Consider the following 25,648-nt stretch of genomic DNA (forward strand, 5'->3'; position numbering starts at 1 on the left):
TACACAAAGTTCGTTTAACTTGCAATCTATGGTATTTTGGAAGATTTCCATGGGCTATACTACATAAATACACTAAGTACGGTAAACTTGCATAAATTTATATTTTGGAAGATTTTTCGTGTGATATAAACTACATAAATGTCACAAAGTTTGATAAACTTGCAAAATTTGGTATTTTTGATGACTTTCGTGTGCTATACTACATAAAAGGCATGAAGTTCGTTAAACTTGCAAAAACTTGATAATTTGAAATATTTTTGTGTGCTATACTACATGAAAGCCAAGAAGTTCGATAAACATGCATACATAGGTATTTTGGAAGATTTTCGTGTGCTATAATAAATAAAAGTCACGAAGTTATTTACACTTGCAAAATTGGGGTTTTTGAAGATTTTATATGCTATACTACATTAAAGTGACGAAGTTTGTTAAAATTGCAAAGTTTGGCATTTTTGAAGATTATCGTGTGCTATATACTACATAAAATTCACGAAAAATAGACTCCTGCCTTTTCCTCTACAAGATTTTAGGTTACGTTCCGTCGGTTTCGATAAACTTGCAAACTTTGATATTTTGGAAGATTTTCATGTGCTATACTACATAAAATACACAAAGTTCTATAAACTTGCATACATTGGTATTTTGGAATATTTTCGAGTGCTATACAACATAAAAGTCACGAGGTTCGTTAAAGTTGCAAAATTTGGTCTTTTTGAAGATTTTTGTGTGCTATACTACATAAAAGTCACTTAGTTCGTTAAACTTGCGAAGTTTGGTATTTTTGATGATTTTTGTGTGCTATATACTACATAAAATTCACGAAGTTCGAAAACTTTCAAACAGTGGTATTTTGGAAGATTTTAATGTGTTATACTACATAAAACTCACGAAGTTCGTTAAATTTGTAAAGTTTGGTCTTTTTGAAGATTTTTCGTGTGCTATACTACATAGAATTCATGAAGTTCGTTAAACTTGCATACATTGGAATTTTTGATGATTTTCGTGTGCTATACTACATAAAAGTCACAAAGTTCGTTAAACTTGCAAACTTTTTAATTTTGCAAGATTTTCGTGTCGTATACTACATAAAATACACAAAGTTCGTTTAACTTGCAATCTATGGTATTTTGGAAGATTTCCATGGGCTATACTACATAAATACACTAAGTATGGTAAACTTGCATAAATTTATATTTTGGAAGATTTTTCGTGTGATATAAACTACATAAATGTCACAAAGTTTGATAAACTTGCAAAATTTGGTATTTTTGATGATTTTCGTGTGCTATACTACATAAAAGGCATGAAGTTCGTTAAACTTGTAAAAACTTGATAATTTGAAATATTTTTGTGTGCTATACTACATGAAAGCCAAGAAGTTCGATAAACATGCATACATAGGTATTTTGGAAGATTTTCGTGTGCTATAATAAATAAATGTCACGAAGTTATTTACACTTGCAAAATTGGGGTTTTTGAAGATTTTATATGCTATACTACATTAAAGTGACGAAGTTTGTTAAAATTGCAAAGTTTGGCATTTTTGAAGATTATCGTGTGCTATATACTACATAAAATTCACGAAATTCGATAAACTTGCAAACTTTGATATTTTGGAAGATTTTCATGTGCTATACTACATAAAATACACGAAGTTCTATAAACTTGCATACATTGGTATTTTGGAATATTTTCGTGTGCTATACAACATAAAAGTCACGAAATTTGTTAAAGTTGCAAAATTTAGTCTTTTTGAAGATTTCCGTGTACTATACTACATAAAAGTCACTAAGTTCGTTAAACTTGCCAAGTTTGATATTTTTGATGATTTTCGTGTGCTAAATACTACATAAAATTCACGAAGTTCGATAAACTTGCAAACATTGGTATTTTGGAAGATTTTAATGTGTTATACTACATAAAACTCACGAAGTTCGTTAAATTTGTAAAATTTGGTCTTTTTGAAGATTTTTCGTGTGCTTTACTACATAGAAGTCATGAAGTTCGTTAAACTTGCATACATTGGAATTTTTGATGATTTTCGTGTGCTATACTACATAAAAGTCACGAAGTTCGTTAACCTTGCAAACTTTGTAATTCTGCAAGATTTTCGTGTCGTATACTACATAAAATACACAGAGTTCGTTAAACTTGCAATCTATGGTATTTTGGAAGATTTCCATGTGCTATACTATATAAATACACGAAGTACGATAAACTTGCATACATTGATATTTTGGAAGATTTTTCGTGTGATATAAACTACATAAATGTCACAAAGTTTGTTAAACTTGCAAAATTTGGTATTTTTGATGATTTTCGTGTGCTATAGCACATGGAAGATTTCCATGTGCTATACTACGTAAACACACGAAGTACGATAAACTTGCATACATTGATATTTTGGAAGATTTTTCGTCTGATATAAACTAAATAAATGTCACGAAGTTTGTTAAACTTGCAAAATTTGGTCTTTTTGAAGATTTTTGTGTGCTATACTTCATAAAAGGCATGGAGTTCCTTCAACTTGCAAAAACTTGATAATTTGAAAGATTTTTGTGTGCTATACTACATGAAAGCCAAGAAGTTCCAAAAATATGCATACATTGGTATTTTGGAAGATTTTCGTGTTCTATAAAAAATAAAGTCACGAAATTATTTACACTTGCAAAATTGGGCTTTTTGAAGATTTTCTATGCTATACTACATAAAAGTAACGAAGTTTGTTAAAATTCCAAAGTTTGGTATTTTTGAAGATTATCGTGTGCTATATACTACATAAAATTCAAGAAATTCGATACACTTGCAAAGTTTGGTATTTTGGAAGATTTTCATAAGCTATACTACATAAAATACACGAAGTTCTATAAACTTCCATACATTGGTATTTTGGAAGATTTCTGGGTGCTATTCAACATAAAAGTCACGAAGTTCGTTAAAGTTGCAAAATTTGGTCTTTTTGAAGATTTTCGTGTGCTATACTACATAAAAGTCACTAAGTTCGTTAAACTTGCAAAGTTTGGTATTTTTGATGATTTTCGTGTGCTATATACTACATAAAATTATCGAAGTTTGATAAACTTGCAAACATTGGTATTTTGGAAGATTTTAATGTGTTATACTACATCAAACTCACGAAGTTCGTTTAATTTGTAAAGTTTGGTCTTTTTGAAGATTTTTCGTGTGCTATACTACATAAAAGTCATGAAGTTCGTTAAACTTGCATACATTGGAATTTTTGATGATTTTCGTGTGCTATACTACATAAAAGTCACGAAGTTCGTTAAACTGGCAAACTTTTAATTTTGCAAGATTTTCGTGTCGTATACTACAAAAAATACACAAAGCTCGTTAATTTTGCAATATTTGGTGTTTTATAAGATTTCCATGTGCTATACTACATAAATACACGAAGTACGATAAACTTGCATACATTGATATTTTGGAAGATTTTTGGTGTGATATAAACTACATAAATGTCACAAAGTTTGTTAAACTTGCAAAATTTGGTCTTTAGAAGATTTTCGTGTGTTATACTACATAAAAGGCATGAAGTTCGTTAAACTTGCAAAAACTTGATAATTTGAAAGATTTTTGTGTGATATACTACATGAAAGCCAAGAAGTTCGATAAACATGCATACATTGGTATTTTGGAAGATTTTCGTGTGCTATAATAAATAAAAGTCACGAAGTTATTTACACTTGCAAAATTGGGGTTTTTGAAGATTTCCTATGCTATACTACATAAAAGTGACGAAGTTTGTTAAAATTGCAAAGTTTGGCATTTTTGAAGATTATCGTGTGCTATATACTACATAAAATTCACGAAAAATAGACTCCTGCCTTTTCCTCTTCAAGATTTTAGGTTCCGTTCCGTCGGTTTCGATAAACTTGCAAACTTTGATATTTTGCAAGATTTTCATGTGCTATACTACATAAAATACACGAAGTTCTATAAACTTGCATACATTGGTATTTTGGAATAGTTTCGTGTGCTATACAACATAAAAGTCACGAGGTTCTTTAAAGTTGCAAAATTTGGTCTTTTTGAAGATTTTCGTGTGCTATACTACATAAAAGTCACTAAGTTCGTTAAACTTGCAAAGTTTGGTATTTTTGATGATTTTCGTGTGCTATATACTACATAAAATTCACGAAGTTCGAAAACTTTCAAACAGTGGTATTTTGGAAGATTTTAATGTGTTATACTACATAAAACTCACGAAGTTCGTTAAATTTGTAAAGTTTGGTCTTTTTGAAGATTTTTCGTGTGCTATACTACATAGAATTCATGAAGTTCGTTAAACTTGCATACATTGGAATTTTTGATGATTTTCGTGTGCTATACTACATAAAAGTCACAAAGTTCGTTAAACTTGCAAACTTTTTAATTTTGCAAGATTTTCGTGTCGTATACTACATAAAATACACAAAGTTCGTTTAACTTGCAATCTATGGTATTTTGGAAGATTTCCATGGGCTATACTACATAAATACACTAAGTACGGTAAACTTGCATAAATTTATATTTTGGAAGATTTTTCGTGTGATATAAACTACATAAATGTCACAAAGTTTGATAAACTTGCAAAATTTGGTATTTTTGATGATTTTCGTGTGCTATACTACATAAAAGGCATGAAGTTCGTTAAACTTGCAAAAACTTGATAATTTGAAATATTTTTGTGTGCTATACTACATGAAAGCCAAGAAGTTCGATAAACATGCATACATAGGTATTTTGGAAGATTTTCGTGTGCTATAATAAATAAAAGTCACGAAGTTATTTACACTTGCAAAATTGGGGTTTTTGAAGATTTTATATGCTATACTACATTAAAGTGACGAAGTTTGTTAAAATTGCAAAGTTTGGCATTTTTGAAGATTATCGTGTGCTATATACTACATAAAATTCACGAAATTCGATAAACTTGCAAACTTTGATATTTTGGAAGATTTTCATGTGCTATACTACATAAAATACACGAAGTTCTATAAACTTGCATACATTGGTATTTTGGAATATTTTCGTGTGCTATACAACATAAAAGTCACGAAATTCGTTAAAGTTGCAAAATTTAGTCTTTTTGAAGATTTCCGTGTGCTATACTACATAAAAGTCACAAAGTTCGTTAAACTTGCCAAGTTTGATATTTTTGTTGATTTTCGTGTGCTACATACTACATAAAATTCACGAAGTTCGATAAACTTGCAAACATTGGTATTTTGGAAGATTTTAATGTGTTATACTACATAAAACTCACGAAGTTCGCTAAATTTGTAAAATTTGGTCTTTTTGAAGATTTTTCGTGTGCTTTACTACATAGAAGTCATGAAGTTCGTTAAACTTGCATACATTGGAATTTTTGATGATTTTCGTGTGCTATACTACATAAAAGTCACGAAGTTCGTTAACCTTGCAAACTTTGTAATTTAGCAAGATTTTCGTGTCGTATACTACATAAAATACACAGAGTTCGTTAAACTTGCAATCTATGGTATTTTGGAAGATTTCCATGTGCTATACTATATAAATACACGAAGTACGATAAACTTGCATACATTGATATTTTGGAAGATTTTTCGTGTGATATAAACTACATAAATGTCACAAAGTTTGTTAAACTTGTAAAATTTTGTATTTTTGATGATTTTCGTGTGCTATACTACATAAATACACGAAGTACGATAAACTTGCATACATTGATATTTTGGAAGATTTTTCTTCTGATATAAACTACATAAATGTCACGAAGTTTGTTAAACTTGCAAAATTTGGTCTTTTTGAAGATTTTCGTGTGCTATACTTCATAAAAGGCATGGAGTTCCTTAAACTTGCAAAAACTTGATAATTTGAAAGATTTTTGTGTGCTATACTACATGAAAGCCAAGAAGTTCGAAAAACATGCATACATTGGTATTTTGGAAGATTTTCGTGTGCTATAATAAATAAAAGTCACTAAATTATTTACACTTGCAAAATTGGGCTTTTTGATGATTTTCTATGCTATACTACATAAAAGTAACGAAGTTAGTTAAAATCCCAAAGTTTGGTATTTTTGAAGATTATCGTGTGCTATATACTACATAAAATTCAAGAAATTCGATACACTTGCAAAGTTTGGTATTTTGGAAGATTTTCATAAGCTATACTACAAAAAATACACGAAGTTCTATAAACTTCCATACATTGGTATTTTGGAAGATTTCCGGGTGCTATTCAACATAAAAGTCACGAAGTTCGTTAAAGTTGCAAAATTTGGTCTTTTTGAAGATTTTCGTGTGCTATACTAAATAAAAGTCACTAAGTTCGTTTAACTTGCAAAGTTTGGTATTTTTGATGATTTTCGTGTGCTATATACTACATAAAATTATCGAAGTTTGATAAACTTGCAAACATTGGTATTTTGGAAGATTTTAATGTGTTATACTACATAAAAGTCATGAAGTTCGTTAAACTTGCATACATTGGAATTTTTGATGATTTTCGTGTGCTATACTACATAAAAGTCACGAAGTTCGTTAAACTTGCAAACTTTTTAATTTTGCAAGATTTCCGTGCGTATACTACATAAAATACACAAAGCTCGTTAATTTTGCAATATTTGGTATTTTGGAAGATTTCCATGTGCTATACTACATAAATACACGAAGTACGATAAACTTGCATACATTGATATTTTGGAAGATTTTTCGTGTGATATAAACTACATAAATGTCACAAATTTTGTTTAACTTGCTAAATTTGGCATTTTTGAAGATTATCATGTGCTATATACTACATAAAATTCACGAAATTTGATAAACTTGCAAACTTTGATATTTTGGAAGATTTTCATGTGCTATACTACATAAAATACACGAAGTTCTATAAACTTGCATACATTGGTAGTTTGGAATATTTTCGTGTGCTATACAACATAAAAGTCACGAAGTTCGTTAAAGTTGCAAAATTTGGTCTTTTTGAAGATTTTCGTGTGCTATACTACATAAAAGTCATGAAGTTCGTTAAACTTGCAAACTTTGATATTTTGGAAGATTTTCATGTGCTATACTACATAAAATACCCGAAGTTCTATAAACTTGCATACATTGGTATTTTGGAATATTTTCGTGTGCTATACAACATAAAAGTCACGAGGTTCGTTAAAGTTGCAAAATTTGGTCTTTTTGAAGATTTTTGTGTGTTATACTACATAAAAGTCACTAAGTTCGTTAAACTTGCAAAGTTTGGTATTTTTGATGATTTTCGTGTGCTATAAACTACATAAAATTCACGAAGTTCGATAAACTTGCAAACATTGGTATTTTGGAAGATTTTAATGTGTTATACTACATAAAACTCACGAAGTTCGTTCAATTTGTAAAATTTGGTCTTTTTGAAGATTTTTCGTGTGCTATACTACATAGAAGTCATGAAGTTCGTTAAACTTGCATACATTGGAATTTTTGAAGATTTTCGTGTGCTATACTACATAAAAGTCACGAAGTTCGTTAACCTTGCAAACTTTGTAATTTTGCAAGATTTTCGTGTCGTATACTACATAAAATACACAAAGTTCGTTAAACTTGCAATCTTTGGTACTTTAGAATATTTCCATGTGCTATACTACATAAATACACGAAGTACGATAAACTTGCATACATTGATATTTTGGAAGACTTTTCGTGTGATGTAAACTACATAAATGTCACGAAGTTTTGGTAAACTTGTAAAATTTGGTCTTGTTGAAGATTTTCGTGTGCTATACTACATAAAAGGCATGAAGTTCGTTAAACTTACAAAATCTTGGGGATGTTTTTCCCAACATCCCCAAGATGCTTTGAAATCCTGTCTATGAACCTGATGACTTGAAGACGCTTGCAGCTGTGGCGGAGAAAGTTAAAAAATTGGTCAGTGATGAAATTACCAGATAGGTTAATCTTGCGGAGATTGGGAAGTGCCAATAATGGATCATTATCATATACCATAAAAGCGTGCTCAGTAAGGGTCAAAGGATAACTGAGACTGAGTTCTTCTAGTAAAGGAAAACAATCGGCGATCAAGAACAAATCCTTCGTGTTGTAATTAAGAAGTTTGGAAAAAGAGAGAGATCTCAAATTTTTCATAGTTTTGGACAGAGCTATCAAGCCATTTGCATGAATAGGGTAGATACCGTCAGAGAGATTGAGAGATTTGATGTGTAAAGGGAAAGTGGAGATTAGGGTTAGAATAGTGTTGACTTCGTCGAGTTCTTCGACGGTTTTGGATATGATAGTGAGGTTGAGGGAGGTGAGATTAGGGAAGCGGTGGAAGAGGCGGGGAAGGTAAGGGATGGTTTCGTCGCTGATTGTGGCGGAGAATCGGGAACGGTTGGTGATGGAGAGAAAGTGCTTTGAGGCGACGGAGAGAGACTTGAAAGTGTGGTCGTCGCCGTTGAGGATTTTGAAGATGTATTCCAATAATTCCTCCAGTAAATATGAACATATCTTTTTCCCGACCGCCATTGTAACAGAATGTATGGTTTCTCCACATTCACATAGGTTACTCGTTCCTCCATGCTCTCATTAATATATGGTTTTTTAAATGTAAAACTGTGCTAGGCCTATCAATATTTTTTGAGGTTGTCTGCTGGAGATAAATATAAAAATAAATATAATCATTCAATATCTTTTCTTTTCTTTTTTCATAAAACAAAATATGTATTAATAAGAGGCACAAAGGGTGCACAATCCATCAATACAATACGAAATCGATAAAAAAATAGCTACAACAGAAGAAATTAACCAAGACAAATGTCTAGAAATGTATTTCAATTTGACCAAGAGTCAATATCCACCCTATTCACTACAAAAACCAATCCCAAAAAATTAATTTATGCATTCCCAAACTATCGAATTTGTTCAAAATTCCCCCATAAAAAATAATCAAGTTTCATCTTCTTTACATATGATGTGAAGGAGCCTGGCAAACTTCCCCCTTCGTCTTGAGGAGTAAAAAGCGCCAACCTCCTTCCTTTCTTCGACACATATATTTCTTATCTCCTCATATTCTTCGTCGATGCTATTCTTCTTAGGCATTGAAGCTTCGAAAGTGACATTTAACCAATGTTGGAGTAACCAGAAAGGTCCTGCAAAGAGCAGGTTGGTTCTCGCCTTGTATGCCATAAGATAATCGATTGATTCACCCAGAGATTCGTAAAGCGAAGCCATAATCATTTGGTTGGCCATAGTGAGGAATTTGTTTGCTACTTGGATATATCTCGAATAGAAAACACATCTTGATAGTCAATGGGCTAGAAAAGCAATATGCTCTTCATCTGAAACTTCGGTAGTGATTTTGTCATGATGCGTGGTGATGTATGGAGTGTAGGTGATTTTGAATACAAAAAAGAGATTGACATTAAGTTATATACAAGTCAAGATGCAGATAGGAGATTTGTTATTTCTAGCATTATTGTTGATAAGTGATTCTATAAACTATTACAATATTTTTCAAAATAAAAAGGAACAAAGTGGGTTCAAATGGGAAACCATTGAAGAGTGCACTAGGCAAAGCAATGAAAAACACTGAAGCACTATAAATTTTGGTCTCTCTCTTGCATTTAATTTTCATAGGATATTTCATGATTAAGTTTTCAATTCTTAGTGTAGTTTATTGTTTATTCAATTGGTAGTAATTTATTACGCAATGTTAGATTTTGTTAGAATTGGTGCCTAATCGAGCTTTAGTGGTGATTAAATTCTAAGAAACTGTTGAGGTTACAATTCGTTGAAATTAAATCGTTGTATAAACACACCTCGTGAAGTATACAATTGAATCAGTTGATAACCTTTGTATGTTATCATTAAAACATCTTTGATACTTGAGAAGTGATTAAGGGTTAACGTGACCAAATTCTAATAAATGTATAATTCTCATATTTTATCTCTAAATCTTTCCGCACGCTTTTTTGAAATATCTTTGATAATCCATTTTGGAAAATTAGTTGGAATTTTATAAAAGTTTGTTTTAGTCTATTCAACACCCCCCCCCCCCCTCTAGAATGTTTTCATACTTTATATTCTCACCCAACAAATATATAGTTAAATAACATAATTGAATGAGGGAGAATTAGTTCTAAATCAATTCAAACAGTTACTATTAGTATAACATACTTTAATCCTTAGAGAAAATTATAGTTTTTCTCAAGCAAATTAATAAATTGATTTATGAAGATCAAATTCAATACCCTCAAGAACCAGGACACCATGTGTCATAAAAGATTTACTAAAGAAAAATCAATTTGATTTTCTTGAAATTCTATATGTTTAGTCATGATGCTCTTTGATCATTATCTATTTTGGAATTGCATGAAAAGAATGTTAAGATTGTATTTCTTAATAAAAATATTAATGAAATAATATGGTGTAAGTCGTGAGAAACTTTGTGTCAATAGACAAAAAGTAGATGATTTACAAATTAACAAAATTCATTTACAAGTTAATAAAGCTATCTCTTTACATACTACAAAGTTCTTAAGTAAATTGTCTAATTTGATTTTGAGATGAATATTATGATTTTAATTGTCTTATTTTATTTTAAGATGGGTATTCTATTGTTAGTATCTCATTCGATTTTGTTATAAATAAAAAGAAAATTGTGGATATTATAAAGTCAATAGAGTAAGTTTATATTTCATATATAATGTGTCAGGTTTATTGTTTTATGTGAACACTAATAAAAGTTCCGGAAATTTTAAATTAACTAAAATTTTCTGTATGATGTACCGGAAATTTCCTTATAACTGAAATTTCTGGTATTTTTTGCAAAAAAAAAAAAACTGTAATACCATAAATTTGAAATTTTTGATATTTTTCAACAAGGGTAAAACTGGATTAAAAAATATGGGAGTTGCCAGGTATAAAAAAGGGGATGGCATGAAGATTTCTCCCACATTTGTACTTGTACCCGTACGCATTTTTAACAAAAAATATCATGTCAATTATAATTTATCATGTCATTTTTAATTTTTAAGAACATTTACAAAAAAAATTAAGGATGGTATTGTTGAAATATATTCTTATAAAAGATTCTCCTTCGTCTGCTAAAATATATTTATTGCAGAAAACTCCCGTTATAGCTCCTGCTTCCTTAAAGAGGATATTATCTAGATGTTCTTTAATCTCATTAACCTTTAGTTCACCAGAACTCACGACAGTTCAAACACGGATTCAAAAAGTTGAGGTAACAGTAATACCTTAGTTAACAATGACAAACCAAGGCAAACAAACAACGAGGAATGACCTAAAAATGTAATTGTTCGAGTCAATCCTATCGAAACACACTGAAGCGAAAGTCTATCTTGAAGATCACTGCCTAATTTACTAAATCCTAATGTCTTAGAAACCAAATCACTTACTAAATCCTCCACCCGAATAGTCGCAGAAGTCCTCATTCTATGAACAACATCCAATTTCACACTAGTCGAAGAAACATATCTATCACTAACTCTTAAAACTCCAATCCCCGACATAAAAACCGCAAAAGATGCATACTTTCCCTTAACTCCCAAAATAATTTTCCCACAAAAACATTCACTTTATCCAAAAAATCTAAAACCGGTCAAATTCAACGCAGCCCAATCAATCAAATAAAGAACCATCAACATTCACAGAAAATGATGACAAATCATACCCAATATTCCAGCTAGAACATTAAACACAAAGTGATCAACCAAACAAACCAACCTAACCCTTCCTTGTGCACTTTAACAATGGATTTCGGCCATGGAACCAAAACTCCCTCGTAAAGGAGCTCGTCTCGTCTCTAAACGCATGGTATCTCTCCATATCTGCAATATTGTGTAAGATAAGCAACATGTATACCGGGATGTGTTGATGTGCATAAGGTATATCCTTATGCACGGTGCATAAATACTCAAATATTGTTTATATTACTTAAAGTATTATATTTATTACTCAAAATAATATACAGATTTCTCAAAATAGTATAAATATTACTTTGAACAATGAATATATAATTCAAAATAGTTAAAATTCGATATTACTCAGAATGGTGTAAATATTACTCAGAATAATGTACTCATTACTCACAATTAATAATTACTCATAATTAATAGATGTGTACAAATAATGCATATATTATTAATGGATTATGATATTATTACTCTTTTCTAACTAAAATGTTACTCGGAACAATTTAAATATTACTCGTACGAGACTTATGCACCGTGCATAAGGATATACCCTTGCAAGTTTTGTCATGCTAAATAAAATCCGAACATGATAGTTCAAATATATAAGAATAAAGAGATTAAAATACTTAATGTTTCCCTGCTATCAGTAAGGTTTTCTAAATTGTGCTTCTTAAAACATGAGAAATATATATATACAAAACAAAACATTGCTGCAAAAATATAAAAACAACTACAAATATATTATATCGCTACTATCATATTTCCCATATTTTTTCCCAACATCCCCAAGATGCTTTGAAATCTTGTATATGATCCTGATGACTTGAAGATGCTTGCAGCTGTGGCGGAGAAAGTTAATAAATTGGTCAGTGATGAAATTACAAGATAGGTTAATGTTGCGGAGATTGGGAAGTGCCAATAATGGATCATTAACATCTACATCAAAATCTGCGCTACAACTAACCCGTGGGTAACTGAAGTTGAGTTCTTCTAGTAAAGGAAAACAATCGGCGATCAAGAACAAAACCTTCTTGCGGTAATTAACCAATCTGTAAAAACTGAGAGATCTCAAATTTTTCATAGTTTTTGACAGAGCTATCAAGCCATTTGCAGGAACCGAGTAGAAACCGTTGGAGAGATTGAGAGATCTGATGTGTAAAGGGAAAGTGGAGATTAGGGCTAGAAGTTGGTCGACTTGTTCTACGGAAATGGATAGGATAGAGAGGTTGAGGGAGGTGAGGTTAGGGAAGCGGTGGAAGAGGCGAGGAAGGTTAGGGATGGTTTCGACGGTGATTGTGGCAAAGAATCGAAAACGGTTGGTGATGGAGAGAAAGTGCTTTGAGACGAGGGTGAGAGACTTGAAAGTGTAGTGGTCGTCGTTGAGGGATTTGAAGATGCACTCCAACAAGTCCTCCTGCAAATATGAAAATATATTTTTCCTGGCTGCCATTGTGTAAGAAGGATTGAATGTTGAAAGTGCTTAGCTTAGGTGTTATTATTTGTTTGTTAATAATTCCTTTTAATCAGGAGTACTAGTAGCATTGAATTGGTCTTCCCATGACTCACATGTTTCAGTTAGTGGAGTGAGTTATGTTTATTTCTTTTTATTTGTAAGGATTTATAAGCCCCACTATTGTAGTTTAATAACATGAAACATTTTCCGACCTATATCTCTTTGTAATGTGGTATACAAGCTGGTGTCTAAATTGCTAGCAAACTGATTGAAGCTTGTCTTGGATAAATGTGTGTCGGAGGATCAATCGGCGTTTGTGGAGGGTAGGTCTATTCTGGACAATGCCATGGTTGCGACAGAAATTATTCATGCGTTGAAAAGAAGGACGAAAGGGAGAATAGCACACCTAGCTCTCAAAATAAATATGAGTAAAGCTTACGATAGAGTTGATTGGGGTTTCCTTAAAGGAATTCTTGCTTGTATGGGTTTCGATGGGAAATGGATCCATTGGATCATGATGTGTGTGACCACGGTGCATTAATATTCTGTTCTTGTTAACAACAATAGAGTTGGACCAATTATCCCAGGACAAGGGCTAAGGCAAGGAGACCCTCTGTCTCCTTATCTATTCATTCTGGTCTCTGAGGGGCTATCTATCTTAATAAGATGTGCGGTGAATCGAGGTGATTGGCATGGGGCTCAAATTTGCAGGGGGGGCACCTAGTGTGTCCCACTTGCTTTTTGCTGACGACTGTTTTTTATTTTGCATGGCTAATCTCTCAGAGGTGACCAATCTTATGGAGACTCTTAATATCTATGCAGGCGCGTCGGGCCAAGAAATCAACTTAACCAAATTTGAAGTGTTCTTCAACCGCAATCTTAGTGGCCCGGCGCAAGAAGATATGGATAAATTGATGGGTGTAAGGCATGTGTTGGGTACAGGTTCATATTTAGGTTTAACATCCATGATTGGGAGGAGTAAAAAGGAAACATTCTCATTTATCAAAGATAGGATATGGAAAAGAATTAACTCTTGGAGTGGTCGATCTTTGTCACAAGCAGGGAAACAGGTTATGATCAAATTCGTACTACAGGCAATTCCGACTTATATTATGAGTATCTACTTAATTCCAGATGGGGTGGTGAAGGATATTGAAAAAATGATTAACTCGTTCTGGTGGGGGGTGGTAGAAATAACAAAGGGATTAGGTGGATGGCTTGAGAAAGATTGACGATGTTGAAAAAGGAAGGAGGTATGGGTTTTAGAGATCTTAAGGCGTTCAATAGAGCGATGATTGCAAACAGGGCCGGCCCTGGGCCAGGGCAAGCAGGCCCACAGCCCAGGGCCTAAAAAAAATGGGGGCCTCAATTTTGGGAGGTGTGTTTAAGAATTTATAATACTGAAAAAATAATATATCCATATGTTAGCGAAATTGTTACACAATTTGTGCTTGTGCTTCAGCGGCGTTGCCATGTTTTATGCATCATGCTGTCCTTAGTTCGATACTTCCTAGGACTCTTTATTTTTTAATTTTGCAGGAAAACTCCATTTAACCATCATTTCAATTATCATTAGAAAGAATATAGAGAGGTAATGACTAATTTAAAATCAAATTTTATTTTGTAACTATTATAATTTTAATTTATTTTGATATAAATTTTAGAGAGTATTTATATGTTATAATTAAATATTTCTCATACAATTAATTTATTTATTATCACTTGTGCTTTAATTTATTATTTTTTGATCATAGAAATAAAATTCTTATCACTCAGGTAAACCTATGTAATAGAGACAATGCATGGTTTACGCCTACTTTTATATTTTTTAGCCATATGATTTGGTTTTCCACCATTAAATCGCACTTTTATTTCCTTGAGATGGTGGGTGTTGCCTAAAAATTGGAACAATTTAGGCACTTAACAGATTTTCATTCTTAATGTTTAATTGCTATGTATTTTTAGTGTAAAACTATTTACACTATCAATGCATCACAACAACTCAATTATATTACTTTAAAATAAATTAAAATAAAAGTCAAATATTTTCAACAAATTAACTGTGTAAAATTTCTTTACTGTCAACGAGTAAAACGTTATTTTTTTGTAAGGGGTCTATTTTTTTTCGCCCGGGGCCTCTAAAAAGTCGGGACCGGCCTTGATTGCAAAACAAGGATGGAAGTTTGTATCCAAACTAAATTCTCTGGTGGCCAAGGTATTTAAGGCTAGGTATTTCCCCATTCATCTTTTGTTGATGCAAACATTGGGCATAATCCAAGTTTTGTCTGGCGGAGTTTATGGACGGCAAAGGATGTGTTAAAGGTGGGCTGTAGGTGGAGCATTGATGATGGTAGTGGTATTAAGGTTATGCAAGAACCGTGGCTTCGGGAAAAGTAGTTGAGGTGGGTAAATGGTCCACAAATGCAAGAAGTGTATGATCTTAGAGTGAAAGACCTATTGCTTCCGAATTCAAAGCACTGGGATATTAGTAAGGTGCGTAGTACTTTAGATCATCTCGGGGCTGATCTTGTTCTTAAAGTTCCATTAATGGAAGATGTTGTGGAGGATAGGTTGATTTGGCAAGAAGAGACGAACAGGGAGTATAGTGTGAAGTCGGGGTATAGGGTGTGGCGTAAGATGCAAAGTAGTAGTTTTGGCAAGAACGGTGTGGAAGGAAACTGGAATGCCCTTTGGAACATAACTGCACCTCCTAGAGCTAAACAATTATTGTGGAGGATTTGTAGGGGCTGCCTACCAACACGTTCAAACCTGCAAAAACATCACGTCCAATGCTCGTCACTTTGCCCTTAGTGTGAGCTTGAATATGAGGATGAATGGCATGTATTTTTTGGATGTGTTTCTACATCTCATAGTTGGCGGGCAGCAGGTTTGTTTTTTATAGTTGAATCCCGGTTATATACTTTCCACGATGCTAAATCCCTCATTCTTGATGTATGTAGTCGAGAGGATAATAGAGATGCAGGTAGACTTGCCGTGATGTTATATAATCTTAGAAGGAGTAGGAATAAGGTGGTTTGGCAGGACACTGGAGAGGATGCTTCTAGCATTGGGGTACAAGCTTTTCACAACTGACAGGATTGGTTTCTAGCTAAAGAAGACAATAATATTGTTACGAGCACTACAGTTATGGATAGTTGGATTCCGCCGTTGTACGGTCAGGTGAAGTGTAATGTCGATGCGGGTTTCAGTAATATTTGTGGTACCACAAACAGAGGTTGGTGTTTCAGGGATCATTTAGGGAGATTCCAAATTGCAGGTGTGGCGTGGGATGAGGGGTTCTTATCGGTCATGGAGGCTGAAGCCATGGCTTTGAAGGAAGCGGTCCAGAAGGCTATCTCTCTTCATTTATTGCATGTTGTCTTTGAGAGTGATTGCCAAAGTGTAGTCCATGCTGTTTACTCTAAATAGATAGGAAACTCTGAATTTAGTGTCATTATTAATATTATTAAGAATTTGTTGCTCTTGTTTCCGAAATTTGAGGTAAAGTTCATTAAGCGCCAAGCGAATTCGGTTGCCCATTTGCTAACAAAGGCGGCCAATTCTTGGTCTAGACGTAGTATCCTTAATTTGATACCTCCTTGTATTGAAACTCGTTTATTGAATGAAAGTCGTTAAGTTGGGTTCTGTAAAAAAAAAATAACATGAAACATTTGAAATCACAGGTCCATGCATTTACTTTTTTTTTGAAAAACCAGGTCCATGCATTTATTAATGGTGAATCAATTATGATTATATCAATTTAATTTAAATATTATAATTTTAAATAATACTTATATTAAAATATACTTTGTATTTATTAATATTAAATTGATGCTTTAGATTTATTCTTCCTCAATTTTTATCGATGTCAATTGGATTTGTGCACAACTCAGGAATATGAAGAAAAGATACCCAACAATATCTGAGTAAGGATCCTCTCCATTTCTCAAAAGAAATGGAGGTATACATTACTATAGTTTTAGTGTAAGTAAAAGATATATTTGCACGCATTTCTAAAAATTGTGACATTAATTACATATTTATATATTAAAACTATAGTAATAGACATCTCCATTTCTTTTGAGAAAAATAGAGGATCTTTACTCACAATTTTGAGTGATGGCAAGATTTTCAAATTCAAACATTTAAAAGTGAGAAGTTTATTTTCAATTGATTTTTGTTATTACTTCAAATTAAAAACTTCTAAACTATTCTTTAAAATTGAATTTTTTTGAAAATGTTAAACATAACGAAATATCAAATGTTAAATTAATATAATGTGGAAAAATTTATTATTTTAACTCGATTTTGACCATAGTTAAATTAGAGTTCTTGTTGGAAATAATAAATGCAGATAAAAATCGTTTTTTTTTTTTAAATGTGATGATAAAAATGTGCAGTTGCAAAAGAAAACTAGAAAATAAGGAATGTGAACAAATACTTAAATATTAATTTTTTTAAAGGAGTGTACTTATAGTTACATAAACATTTTTTTTTGGTAATAGGAAGGGCAGAAACCAAAAAAAAAAAAACTACACAAGAGCTAAAAACCAAAAAGATCAAAATTCAGGCTATTTTAAATGAAAATCGGAAGATCATGAAAGACTTTGAAACCATGCTGCATATTTTTTTTTTTTTGGTAACAAGGAGGACAAAAGCCCAACAACAACGAAAAAAAATTAAACCGGAACTATTCTAGCAGTCGAAAGACCCCTAGCATCCTCATATAAAATACCATATTTTTAAGGGTTAATACTACTTTACCCCCCTGCCATATAGGCGAGATTCGGTTTACCCCCCTCTAAAAAAAATTTATTGGACAAACTTTGCAAAATAAAGATTTCATCAAATTTGACCCTGATCAAATTTTTTGGCCAAGATTCTTAGAATCTTGCCTACATGGCATTTTTGATAGTGCTGACTGTACAGCACATAAGCAATGTGGCACAGTCAGCACTGCCACGTGGAATTTTTTTTTTAATTTTTATTGATTTTTTTATTTTTTTTGTTGATTTTTTTTAAATGTTTTTTTTTATTATTTTTTTAAAAAAATTAATATTTTTTTTACGTTTTTAAAAAAAAATTTCCAATTTAATATTTTTCCAATTTTTAAAATTTAATATTTTTTTCCAATTTTTTTTAATTATTATTTAAAATTTTTTTTTTTTTGGAGCAAATATGAATAATTTTATTCCAAAACTGAACGTTAATTACACGCCGATCGCATCCGATCCAGGCATCAAAACAGACTAATAAAACAAAATACGAAACAACTACTCATTATCAAGGGTATGGCAATATGCTTCCAATTTAGGATTCCCACTCATTCTCCATTTTATGTTCTGTATAATCTGGTTGTTATCCAGCTCCATATGATTGTCCTCTTGGAATATCTTATGATTTCTCACACTCCACACAGCATACACTGCTTCAGCTATCGCTATTTGTAGTGCTCTGCTTCTACCATTGCTCCTGCTAGCATTTTTGCTTATCCATACTAATTCCAGGTCCCATCCGTGGGGCATATGATGTATCTTCAGCCACTTCAACACTTGCAGCCAAACAAGTCTTGTTACCCTGCACTCAAAAAATAAGTGTTGACAGCTTTCCTTCTCTCCACAATAGATGCATTTCTCATCAGTTTGTACTCCAAATTTGCAAATTCTATCCTTGGTCGGCAGTCTGTTTCTGCAAGCAAGCCAAAGAATAAAGGTAGCTGTTGGTCTGACACCATTACCAAAATAGACCCCTCTCCAAGGCACACTTGGCTTCCTCCCCTGCAAACTCTTGTACATCATTTTGGTGCTATACTTCTACTGGTTATTCGCCTCACCCCAGGCCTGAGTCCCTCTAAGGTCCATGCCATGTTTGAACATACTCTTCACAACCCAAGAACATTGTTGAGGAGGGACAAAGTTGTTGCAGTCTCTTTCTTTTATGTAGTATAGATGAATCCACCTTATCCATAATTTGTCAGCTTTGGCACATACATTCCACAACAGCTTGCCTATGGTAGCTTTGTTCCATAGGTTCAGATCAGTCATATTCCTACCACCAGCAGCTACAGGATCACACATGCTATCCCAAGACACAGAAGATTTCCTGGAGATCAGTTCTTTTCCAATCCAAATGAAACTCCTACAGATGGCTTCTACATGCTGAATCACTCTTTTTGGGAGTGGAAAAACCTGCATCCAGTAATTTGTTATAGAAAATAACACACTCCTCACCAATTGAATTCTACCAGCATAAGAGAGTAACCTAGTGCACCAATGGTTTAGTCTGCCAATCATTCTCTCAATCAGAGGTTGACACATATGGATAGTCAACTTCCTACTAGCTAATGGTACCCCTAGGTACTTGAAAGGTAAAGTTCCTATAGCAAAACCTGTTTCTTGCTGAATAAGATCATGTACATCCTCCTTCACACCTCCAAAGTAGATCTTACTTTTGGGATGACTTGCAACAAGTCCTGTGCTGGCAGAAAACTTCATGATCTTCCCCATCATAAGTTGCACTGATCCAAGATCTCCCCTGGTAAAAATAAGCAAGTCATCTGCAAAACATAAATTTGTTATATGCAGCTTGTCACATCTTGAATGGTATTTGAAATTAGGTGAGTTTTCTAGAGTTAAGAGAAGTCTATGCAAATATTCCATGAGCATGACAAAGAGGAGGGGGAGATGGGATCCCCCTGTCTCAAGCCTCTCTTAGCTTTGAGTAGCTTGGATGGGTTCCCATTAATAGAATATTTGTAGGATACAGTAGTAACACAAGCAGCTATCCACTCAACAAACATCCTAGGAAACCCTAGCTCTTGCAAGATTTTGAACAAAGCCTTCCACTCTACAGTATCATAGGCTTTTTGAATGTCAATTTGCACCATGCATCTATGAGAGATATGCTTTCTACCATACTGTTAGTTGAAGATTTCGTTTTGAAAGAAAAGTCCTTCGAAGGTTTGAAGTTCGAAGAAGATGGATTACTGATGACCATCTTTGAAGATAGAGAATGGCTACTGATGGCCATGTTTCGAGAATGATGTTTAAGTTGAAGCAAAATAGTGAGCACCAAAGCTAAATTCGAGAAGAATGGTCTTCAAGACTTAGACGTTTTTGCGAAATATGCAAAGTGTTAAAGCTTAGCGTGTTTTCATGGCATTCTCGATTATAATTATGTTGCCACGCGTCGAAGGAGGATTCAGGCGGGATGATTTGAATTTCGAAACAGATTATGTAACTGCACGAAGACAGATGGCATCCCTGGATTTTGTATGGGCAACGTGGCATTAGATTAGTGTAGGACCGTTAGGGTCGAAACTAGTATAAATAAGGATCTTAATGTTAGGATTCCGGGTGTTCATTTTGTACAAACCACTCACATATTGCTCAAGTATCAAGTGTTAAGAGAAAGAGTTCGCTGAGAAATGTACGTATGACACCAACACCAATTTAAGTACATGTGTATTTTCCTTTATTCAAGTATCTTTCGATATTATTACGCTTTATTTTATTTTCTGTCATTTACATTCCTGCACTCTTTATTTTCATGTCATTTATCTTCGAAGCACTTAACTTTTCTGCACTTTAAGATTCTTGCACTTTTACAAGTTTTATCTTATGTTTTATCTTTAACTTTCGCTGGTGTTATATTTACGTGTATAACAAGGTGATTGCTAATCTTTATTTATTTGATTAAGTATTTCTTATTTCGAGACACACCAATCATAGACATAATTCAAACTATCATGAATAACAACCTATTTGACTATGTCCTAGGATCAATCTAGTCGATCCTGCGAGTAACCAAATCATATTTATTATAGTTTGGAAGACTAGCGGTTGTTTACTGGAAATCACCGTAAACAAATTGGCACGCCCAATGGGACTGTGTCAAACAGATTGTTATTAATCGATTGTTTTGTTTTGTCTAGAAAATATCAAGACCTTGTATGAACCTTAGGAACGGTAAATTAACAAACAGTGCACAACCGATTCTCAAACGAAGGTACAACAAGAAAATGGTTGTTACGACTAGTACGGGGGGAGATCAAGATCCCCCACAAGGGTCAGGAACAGGAGCGACAAATTCTGCGCATGTTTCGACTTCTACTCAAGGAGCGCGGAACATACCAGGTCCAAATGGATCGAGACCCATGGATAGTTCCCAGGCTATACCTGAAAACAATACAGCAACGACAGGGACTATTCCAGTTTCGGTATCGACTACCGCACCTCCATCCTCAAGTGCAAGCGAGATGCAACTTGCTTCGACGAATGCTGCAAACCAATTATTCTCCCCTGGATCATCTGCGTTCGAATGGAGACCAAACAGTCTGTAATACCCGGTATAATTATCACCTAAAGACTATCAATAATTAAATTGATGAAGTCTGTAACACCCCATATTTTCCAAATTTAATTTAATTGGAAATTAAATTATTATTTAGAATTATTCAGTATTTTATGGAATTATTTGGAAAGAAATATGATATAGGCTATTGGGCCAAGTGTGGTGTTAGTAAAGAGGGGGTACTATGTTAGTAAAGCCTTTACTAATTAAAATGTTATGTTTCATAAAATAAGGAAATTGGGAAATGAGGAAAAGAGTCAGAACGTGAAAAATGAGAAGTGGAAGAGAAGAGATGAGGAACGTAAAGAGGAACCAAAGAGGAAGAGGACCAAAGATCAAGAACTCTTGGCTAAGGTAAGGGGGGACTCTCTAGTTATCATCTATTATCGTGTTCTTAGATAATAATATTGATTAGGGATGTTGTTGAGTCAATTGGATCATATGTTAGGTTTAGGGAGGTTATGAATTGATGAAAATTGCATGGATTATTGGTTGATTATGTGTTGTTTTGATGTGTGATGATGAATAATGATGCAATTGATGATTAACTGCCTATATATGACGTTTAGAGACAGTTTTGGACTCAGATTGAGTCAGATCGCAGGATCTGACGCAGACCCGATAGTCTGCGAAATCGCCAGTTCGCGCCGCGTTCTAGTGTTGGCGCCGCGAAGGCGTACTTTTTCCTCGCATCGCGCCGCGTGCATAGGTTGGCGCCGCGAACGTGCTTGTGTGCTTCAGATCGCGCCGCGAACTTTGGTTGCGCCGCGTGCTGTAGCGTTAGTTGTTTTCTTGGAAAAGTTAAATGATGTGTAACTTTCGAACCGTAGGTCCGTTTTTAGTGCCGTTTCGTGCACAATGAGTCTTATGAGATAACCTACGTGTTTAAATGATGAAATGAGGTGTGAATCCAATTATTTTTTTTATATGATTTTATTTCTTGATGAATGATGTATTGTACATATATGTGATGAGATGTGTAAATACATGCTATGTTGAAATATTAATCACGTGACGATTTGTTTGATTGGATGATATATTGTGGACATATATGATGAAATGTTACAATATAAGATGTTGTTTTGAGGAAACATTATGATGTGATGAATTGTTGAGAATTGTATGATGTTGATTGATTTGTTTTGGAATGATGTAGATACATGTGTGTTCTTCTTATTGATGACGATGATTGATGTGGACACATGCATGTTCTTTAATGATGATGATGATGATTGGTTGTGATTGAATGATGTTGAAAACATGTACATACTTATTGGTGATGTGGTGTTGAGATGAGTTGTTCATCGTGATTCGATGATGTTTTTAAGTATGTTATGTGTTTTTCATTCATTCATATGCATTTGATGATGGATCCCGTTGATGAGTGGATCGTTGGTGGCTAATTCCCATTGTGCGGAGATTAGTAAGCAGTCATCGTGTGCCCATGGGGGTGTGAGCGATGAGGTTAATCGTGTGCCCATGTGGGGTGTGAGCGATTAAAGGGCAGTATCGTGGAGAGAAGTCCTGTGAATATGATTCACGAATTTTGGTACCACATGGATAGTGTCAGTTCATACATATGCATACTTTTATAACATGATTGGAAGTATTCCAGTGTTATAAATATTGATGATGTGTTGGTTGCGTGTTTTGTTGAATTAATGTTTAGTATGATTGCCTGTTTGAAAGATGTGTTCTGTTGGCCTTGTGTAAATAATGGATGTTCCTGATAATCTGAATATGATGAAATTGGGTGAATAATATAACTATGATGTGTTGTTATTTAAGATGCAATAACATTTGTTAACTGTGATGAGACTCACCCTTACTGTTGACATTTTCAGATTGAGGATAGCTGCTTTCGACTTGGTGAGGATTAGCTCATAAGTCAGTGTATTAGTGTAGCGTCAGGTGTCATGCTCTGATATTGTAACACTGGGGGAACGTTAGATTAGAGTTTATGATGATACTCTATCGTGTTGTTATTGTATTAAATTATGTGGGATATTGCATAGATGATGTTATGCTTATCCGTATGATGAATTTTCCGCTGTGTAAACATGAGATGTTTATGTATTATGACAGATTATTCCGTAGTGAAAGCATGACAATGAATCTATGATAAATTTATTTTTAATTGGAATTGTGGCACCCTTGTTTTCATGTTTTACTCTGAAAATTAATTATTAATTTCCGCGGGGTTTAGAAGGGTGTTACAATAGTGGTATCAGAGCAGGTCGGTCCGTCCGGCCAATTGTTGAGTCAGTTGAGTTGCGCGACAGTTGTATACTGTCGGTGTATTATTCCTTGGTACGCGACATGTGAGTGAATCACTGTCGGTACTTGGTTGTTTGTTGGAGATGTTGGATTGAAACAAGTGGGGGAGAAGCTTCGCTTCTCGGTTATGTTTCAGTTGTAAGAAGATTGATTCAGTAGATTGTTGTGGCAACAGTGCGAGCGTTGTTGGAGTTTGTTGTTCCCGAGTTGAAGGTGACTTGGAATTAAGACTTCACTGGGAATTGAGTTGGAACATCTTGAAGGAAGATGATTAGAGGTAATTGACAGTTATTGTAAGAGAAGAAATTTGGAAAGTTGCGATGTGTCAGCTCTACTGGTGTACTGCGAAGATGTTAGTTGAGTAGCTTTACGTCTCGGAAGAGATTCAGCTGCAAGTTTGCGAAGAGGATTGCTGTCGTAATGTTCTAGAAATCGCACTTCGGCGATAGGATGTGTTGCTCAAGTCATAAGAATGTTTGGAAGTGAAGAGATACGATAAGGGGCTGTTTGGAATGTGATAGAGTTGAAGAGAATGAGTTTTGGAGAGAGATTTTCGTAAGCAAAACGCAGGAAAATTGTTGAATAGCTGCGGAACTTCGAAAATTCATAACTGGAGTTCTGGACATCCGAATTGAGTTCCGTTTGAAGCGTCGGAAAGCTAACGAGATGAACTTTGTTATAAAAATAGTTGCAGCAGCTGTAACATAATTAATTGTGACAGGATGACGTTGGAAAGAGGTGGAGTTACGGTTACTCTTGTTCTTATAACTAGACTTGTTTATTGGTACTGCACGGGATGTCAGTGTCAGTGTTGAATGGATCGAAGGAATACTTGGAAGGTTTTTTTTTGAGAAGTAATTTTAAGAATTGAATTTACCAATTGAGGAGTTTTGGATATATCGTATAGAGTGTCGCTGCATGATGTCAGTGTTGCATTTTCGGACAATGATTGGAAAATTCATATCTTGAGTTCCGAGTGTCGGATTAATGTGCCGTTTGAACCTACGAGGAGGAAGGATTGTGTTCTAATTTATGGAAGAGTTATAAATACAGTAGAGTGACCCTATGAGGAAAGGTTCTGAAGTCGGTTATGGAAGCGTGAAACTTGTTGAATAAGAATGCTTACTACCGTGATTGTTGGAAACAAAATTGAGTGTAACATGTTATTGATGAGATGTTCGGTAATAAGGATGGTTTGAGGGCCGATGAATTTTAGTGAAGAGTGCATTAGTAGTAAAGATGGGATAAACTTTAGAACCCTTGGAATCGTATTTGTGATGGCAAAATAACGATAAGTATAAAAGAAGAATTGTATGGAATTTCTAACATTGTTGACGTGAGGAAGACTTTGTTGAGATTCCGAGTGGGATGATATTTGGACGTGAAGGATGTAATAGAATTTGAAGTAAAACCACGAGTTATGAATGTTGTGTTACTGTGTTGCGTCGGAAGTCTTTAAAAATGTCGGTGCTAATGGTGAATGAGTTGAATTTAATTGGACGAGATTAGAGAAGGTTAGGAAGAGGATGTTGAGTTGATCGATAGGTTGACTTTGAATTACCAAGGTAAAGGCGGTGAATTCAGAATCGACAAAAACGATGTAATGAGGTTGAGTGATTGGATTTGTGTTTCTGATGTTTTGAGCTTCGGAAGAATATTCTAGAAGACGGACACCGTAGTGGATTATTGGACTATGACGATGTTAATGAGTTTGGGTGCAAACTCGGAAATGGACACTATTATGTAGTAACGACGGTTTATGCTTAAATATGATTTTCAACTAATATTGACAAATTTAGGACTTGATCACCCTAAATCTCTTGTTGGTAGTAGATGGAATCATATAGAAGAGATAAGCTTGTTTTGTTACCTTAATGGTTTAAGAT

The 25,648-nt window shown here is 33.8% G+C and overlaps 3 protein-coding genes across 3 annotated transcripts; 1 reads left to right on the plus strand and 2 right to left on the minus strand.

The window, feature by feature from the left end:
• Nucleotides 1–12,410: 12,410 nt before the first annotated feature.
• On the minus strand, nt 12,411–13,130 carry LOC131602767 (uncharacterized). Its single transcript, XM_058874954.1, has one exon. It carries the CDS (start codon nt 13,128–13,130, stop codon nt 12,411–12,413), a length of 720 nt encoding a protein of 239 aa, XP_058730937.1.
• Nucleotides 13,131–15,554: 2,424 nt separating this feature from the next.
• Nucleotides 15,555–16,562, plus strand: LOC131602809 (uncharacterized). The gene is made up of 3 exons (XM_058875004.1): nt 15,555–15,862; nt 16,094–16,205; nt 16,314–16,562. The coding sequence occupies exons 1-3, from the start codon at nt 15,555–15,557 to the stop codon at nt 16,560–16,562; spliced, it is 669 nt and encodes a 222-aa protein (XP_058730987.1).
• A 1,844-nt stretch (nt 16,563–18,406) lies between these two features.
• On the minus strand, nt 18,407–18,931 carry LOC131602841 (uncharacterized). The gene has a single exon (XM_058875049.1). The coding sequence runs from the start codon at nt 18,929–18,931 to the stop codon at nt 18,407–18,409; it is 525 nt and encodes a 174-aa protein (XP_058731032.1).
• Nucleotides 18,932–25,648: the final 6,717 nt, after the last annotated feature.

Source organism: Vicia villosa, linkage group LG5 (assembly GCF_029867415.1).
Source record: "Vicia villosa cultivar HV-30 ecotype Madison, WI linkage group LG5, Vvil1.0, whole genome shotgun sequence".
Taxonomy (NCBI): domain Eukaryota; kingdom Viridiplantae; phylum Streptophyta; class Magnoliopsida; order Fabales; family Fabaceae; genus Vicia; species Vicia villosa.

Coding starts and splice junctions, on each gene's coding strand:
- LOC131602809 (XM_058875004.1), top strand. CDS start 15,555: ATGCAAGAAGTGTATGATCTTAGAGTGAAAGACCTATTGCTTCCGAAT. Junction 15,863..16,093: donor CCTAGAGCTAAACAATTATT/GTGGAGGATTTG, acceptor TGATGTATGTAG/TCGAGAGGATAATAGAGATG. Junction 16,206..16,313: donor AGGATGCTTCTAGCATTGGG/GTACAAGCTTTT, acceptor TTGTACGGTCAG/GTGAAGTGTAATGTCGATGC.
- LOC131602841 (XM_058875049.1), bottom strand. CDS start 18,931: ATGATGTACAAGAGTTTGCAGGGGAGGAAGCCAAGTGTGCCTTGGAGA.
- LOC131602767 (XM_058874954.1), bottom strand. CDS start 13,130: ATGGCAGCCAGGAAAAATATATTTTCATATTTGCAGGAGGACTTGTTG.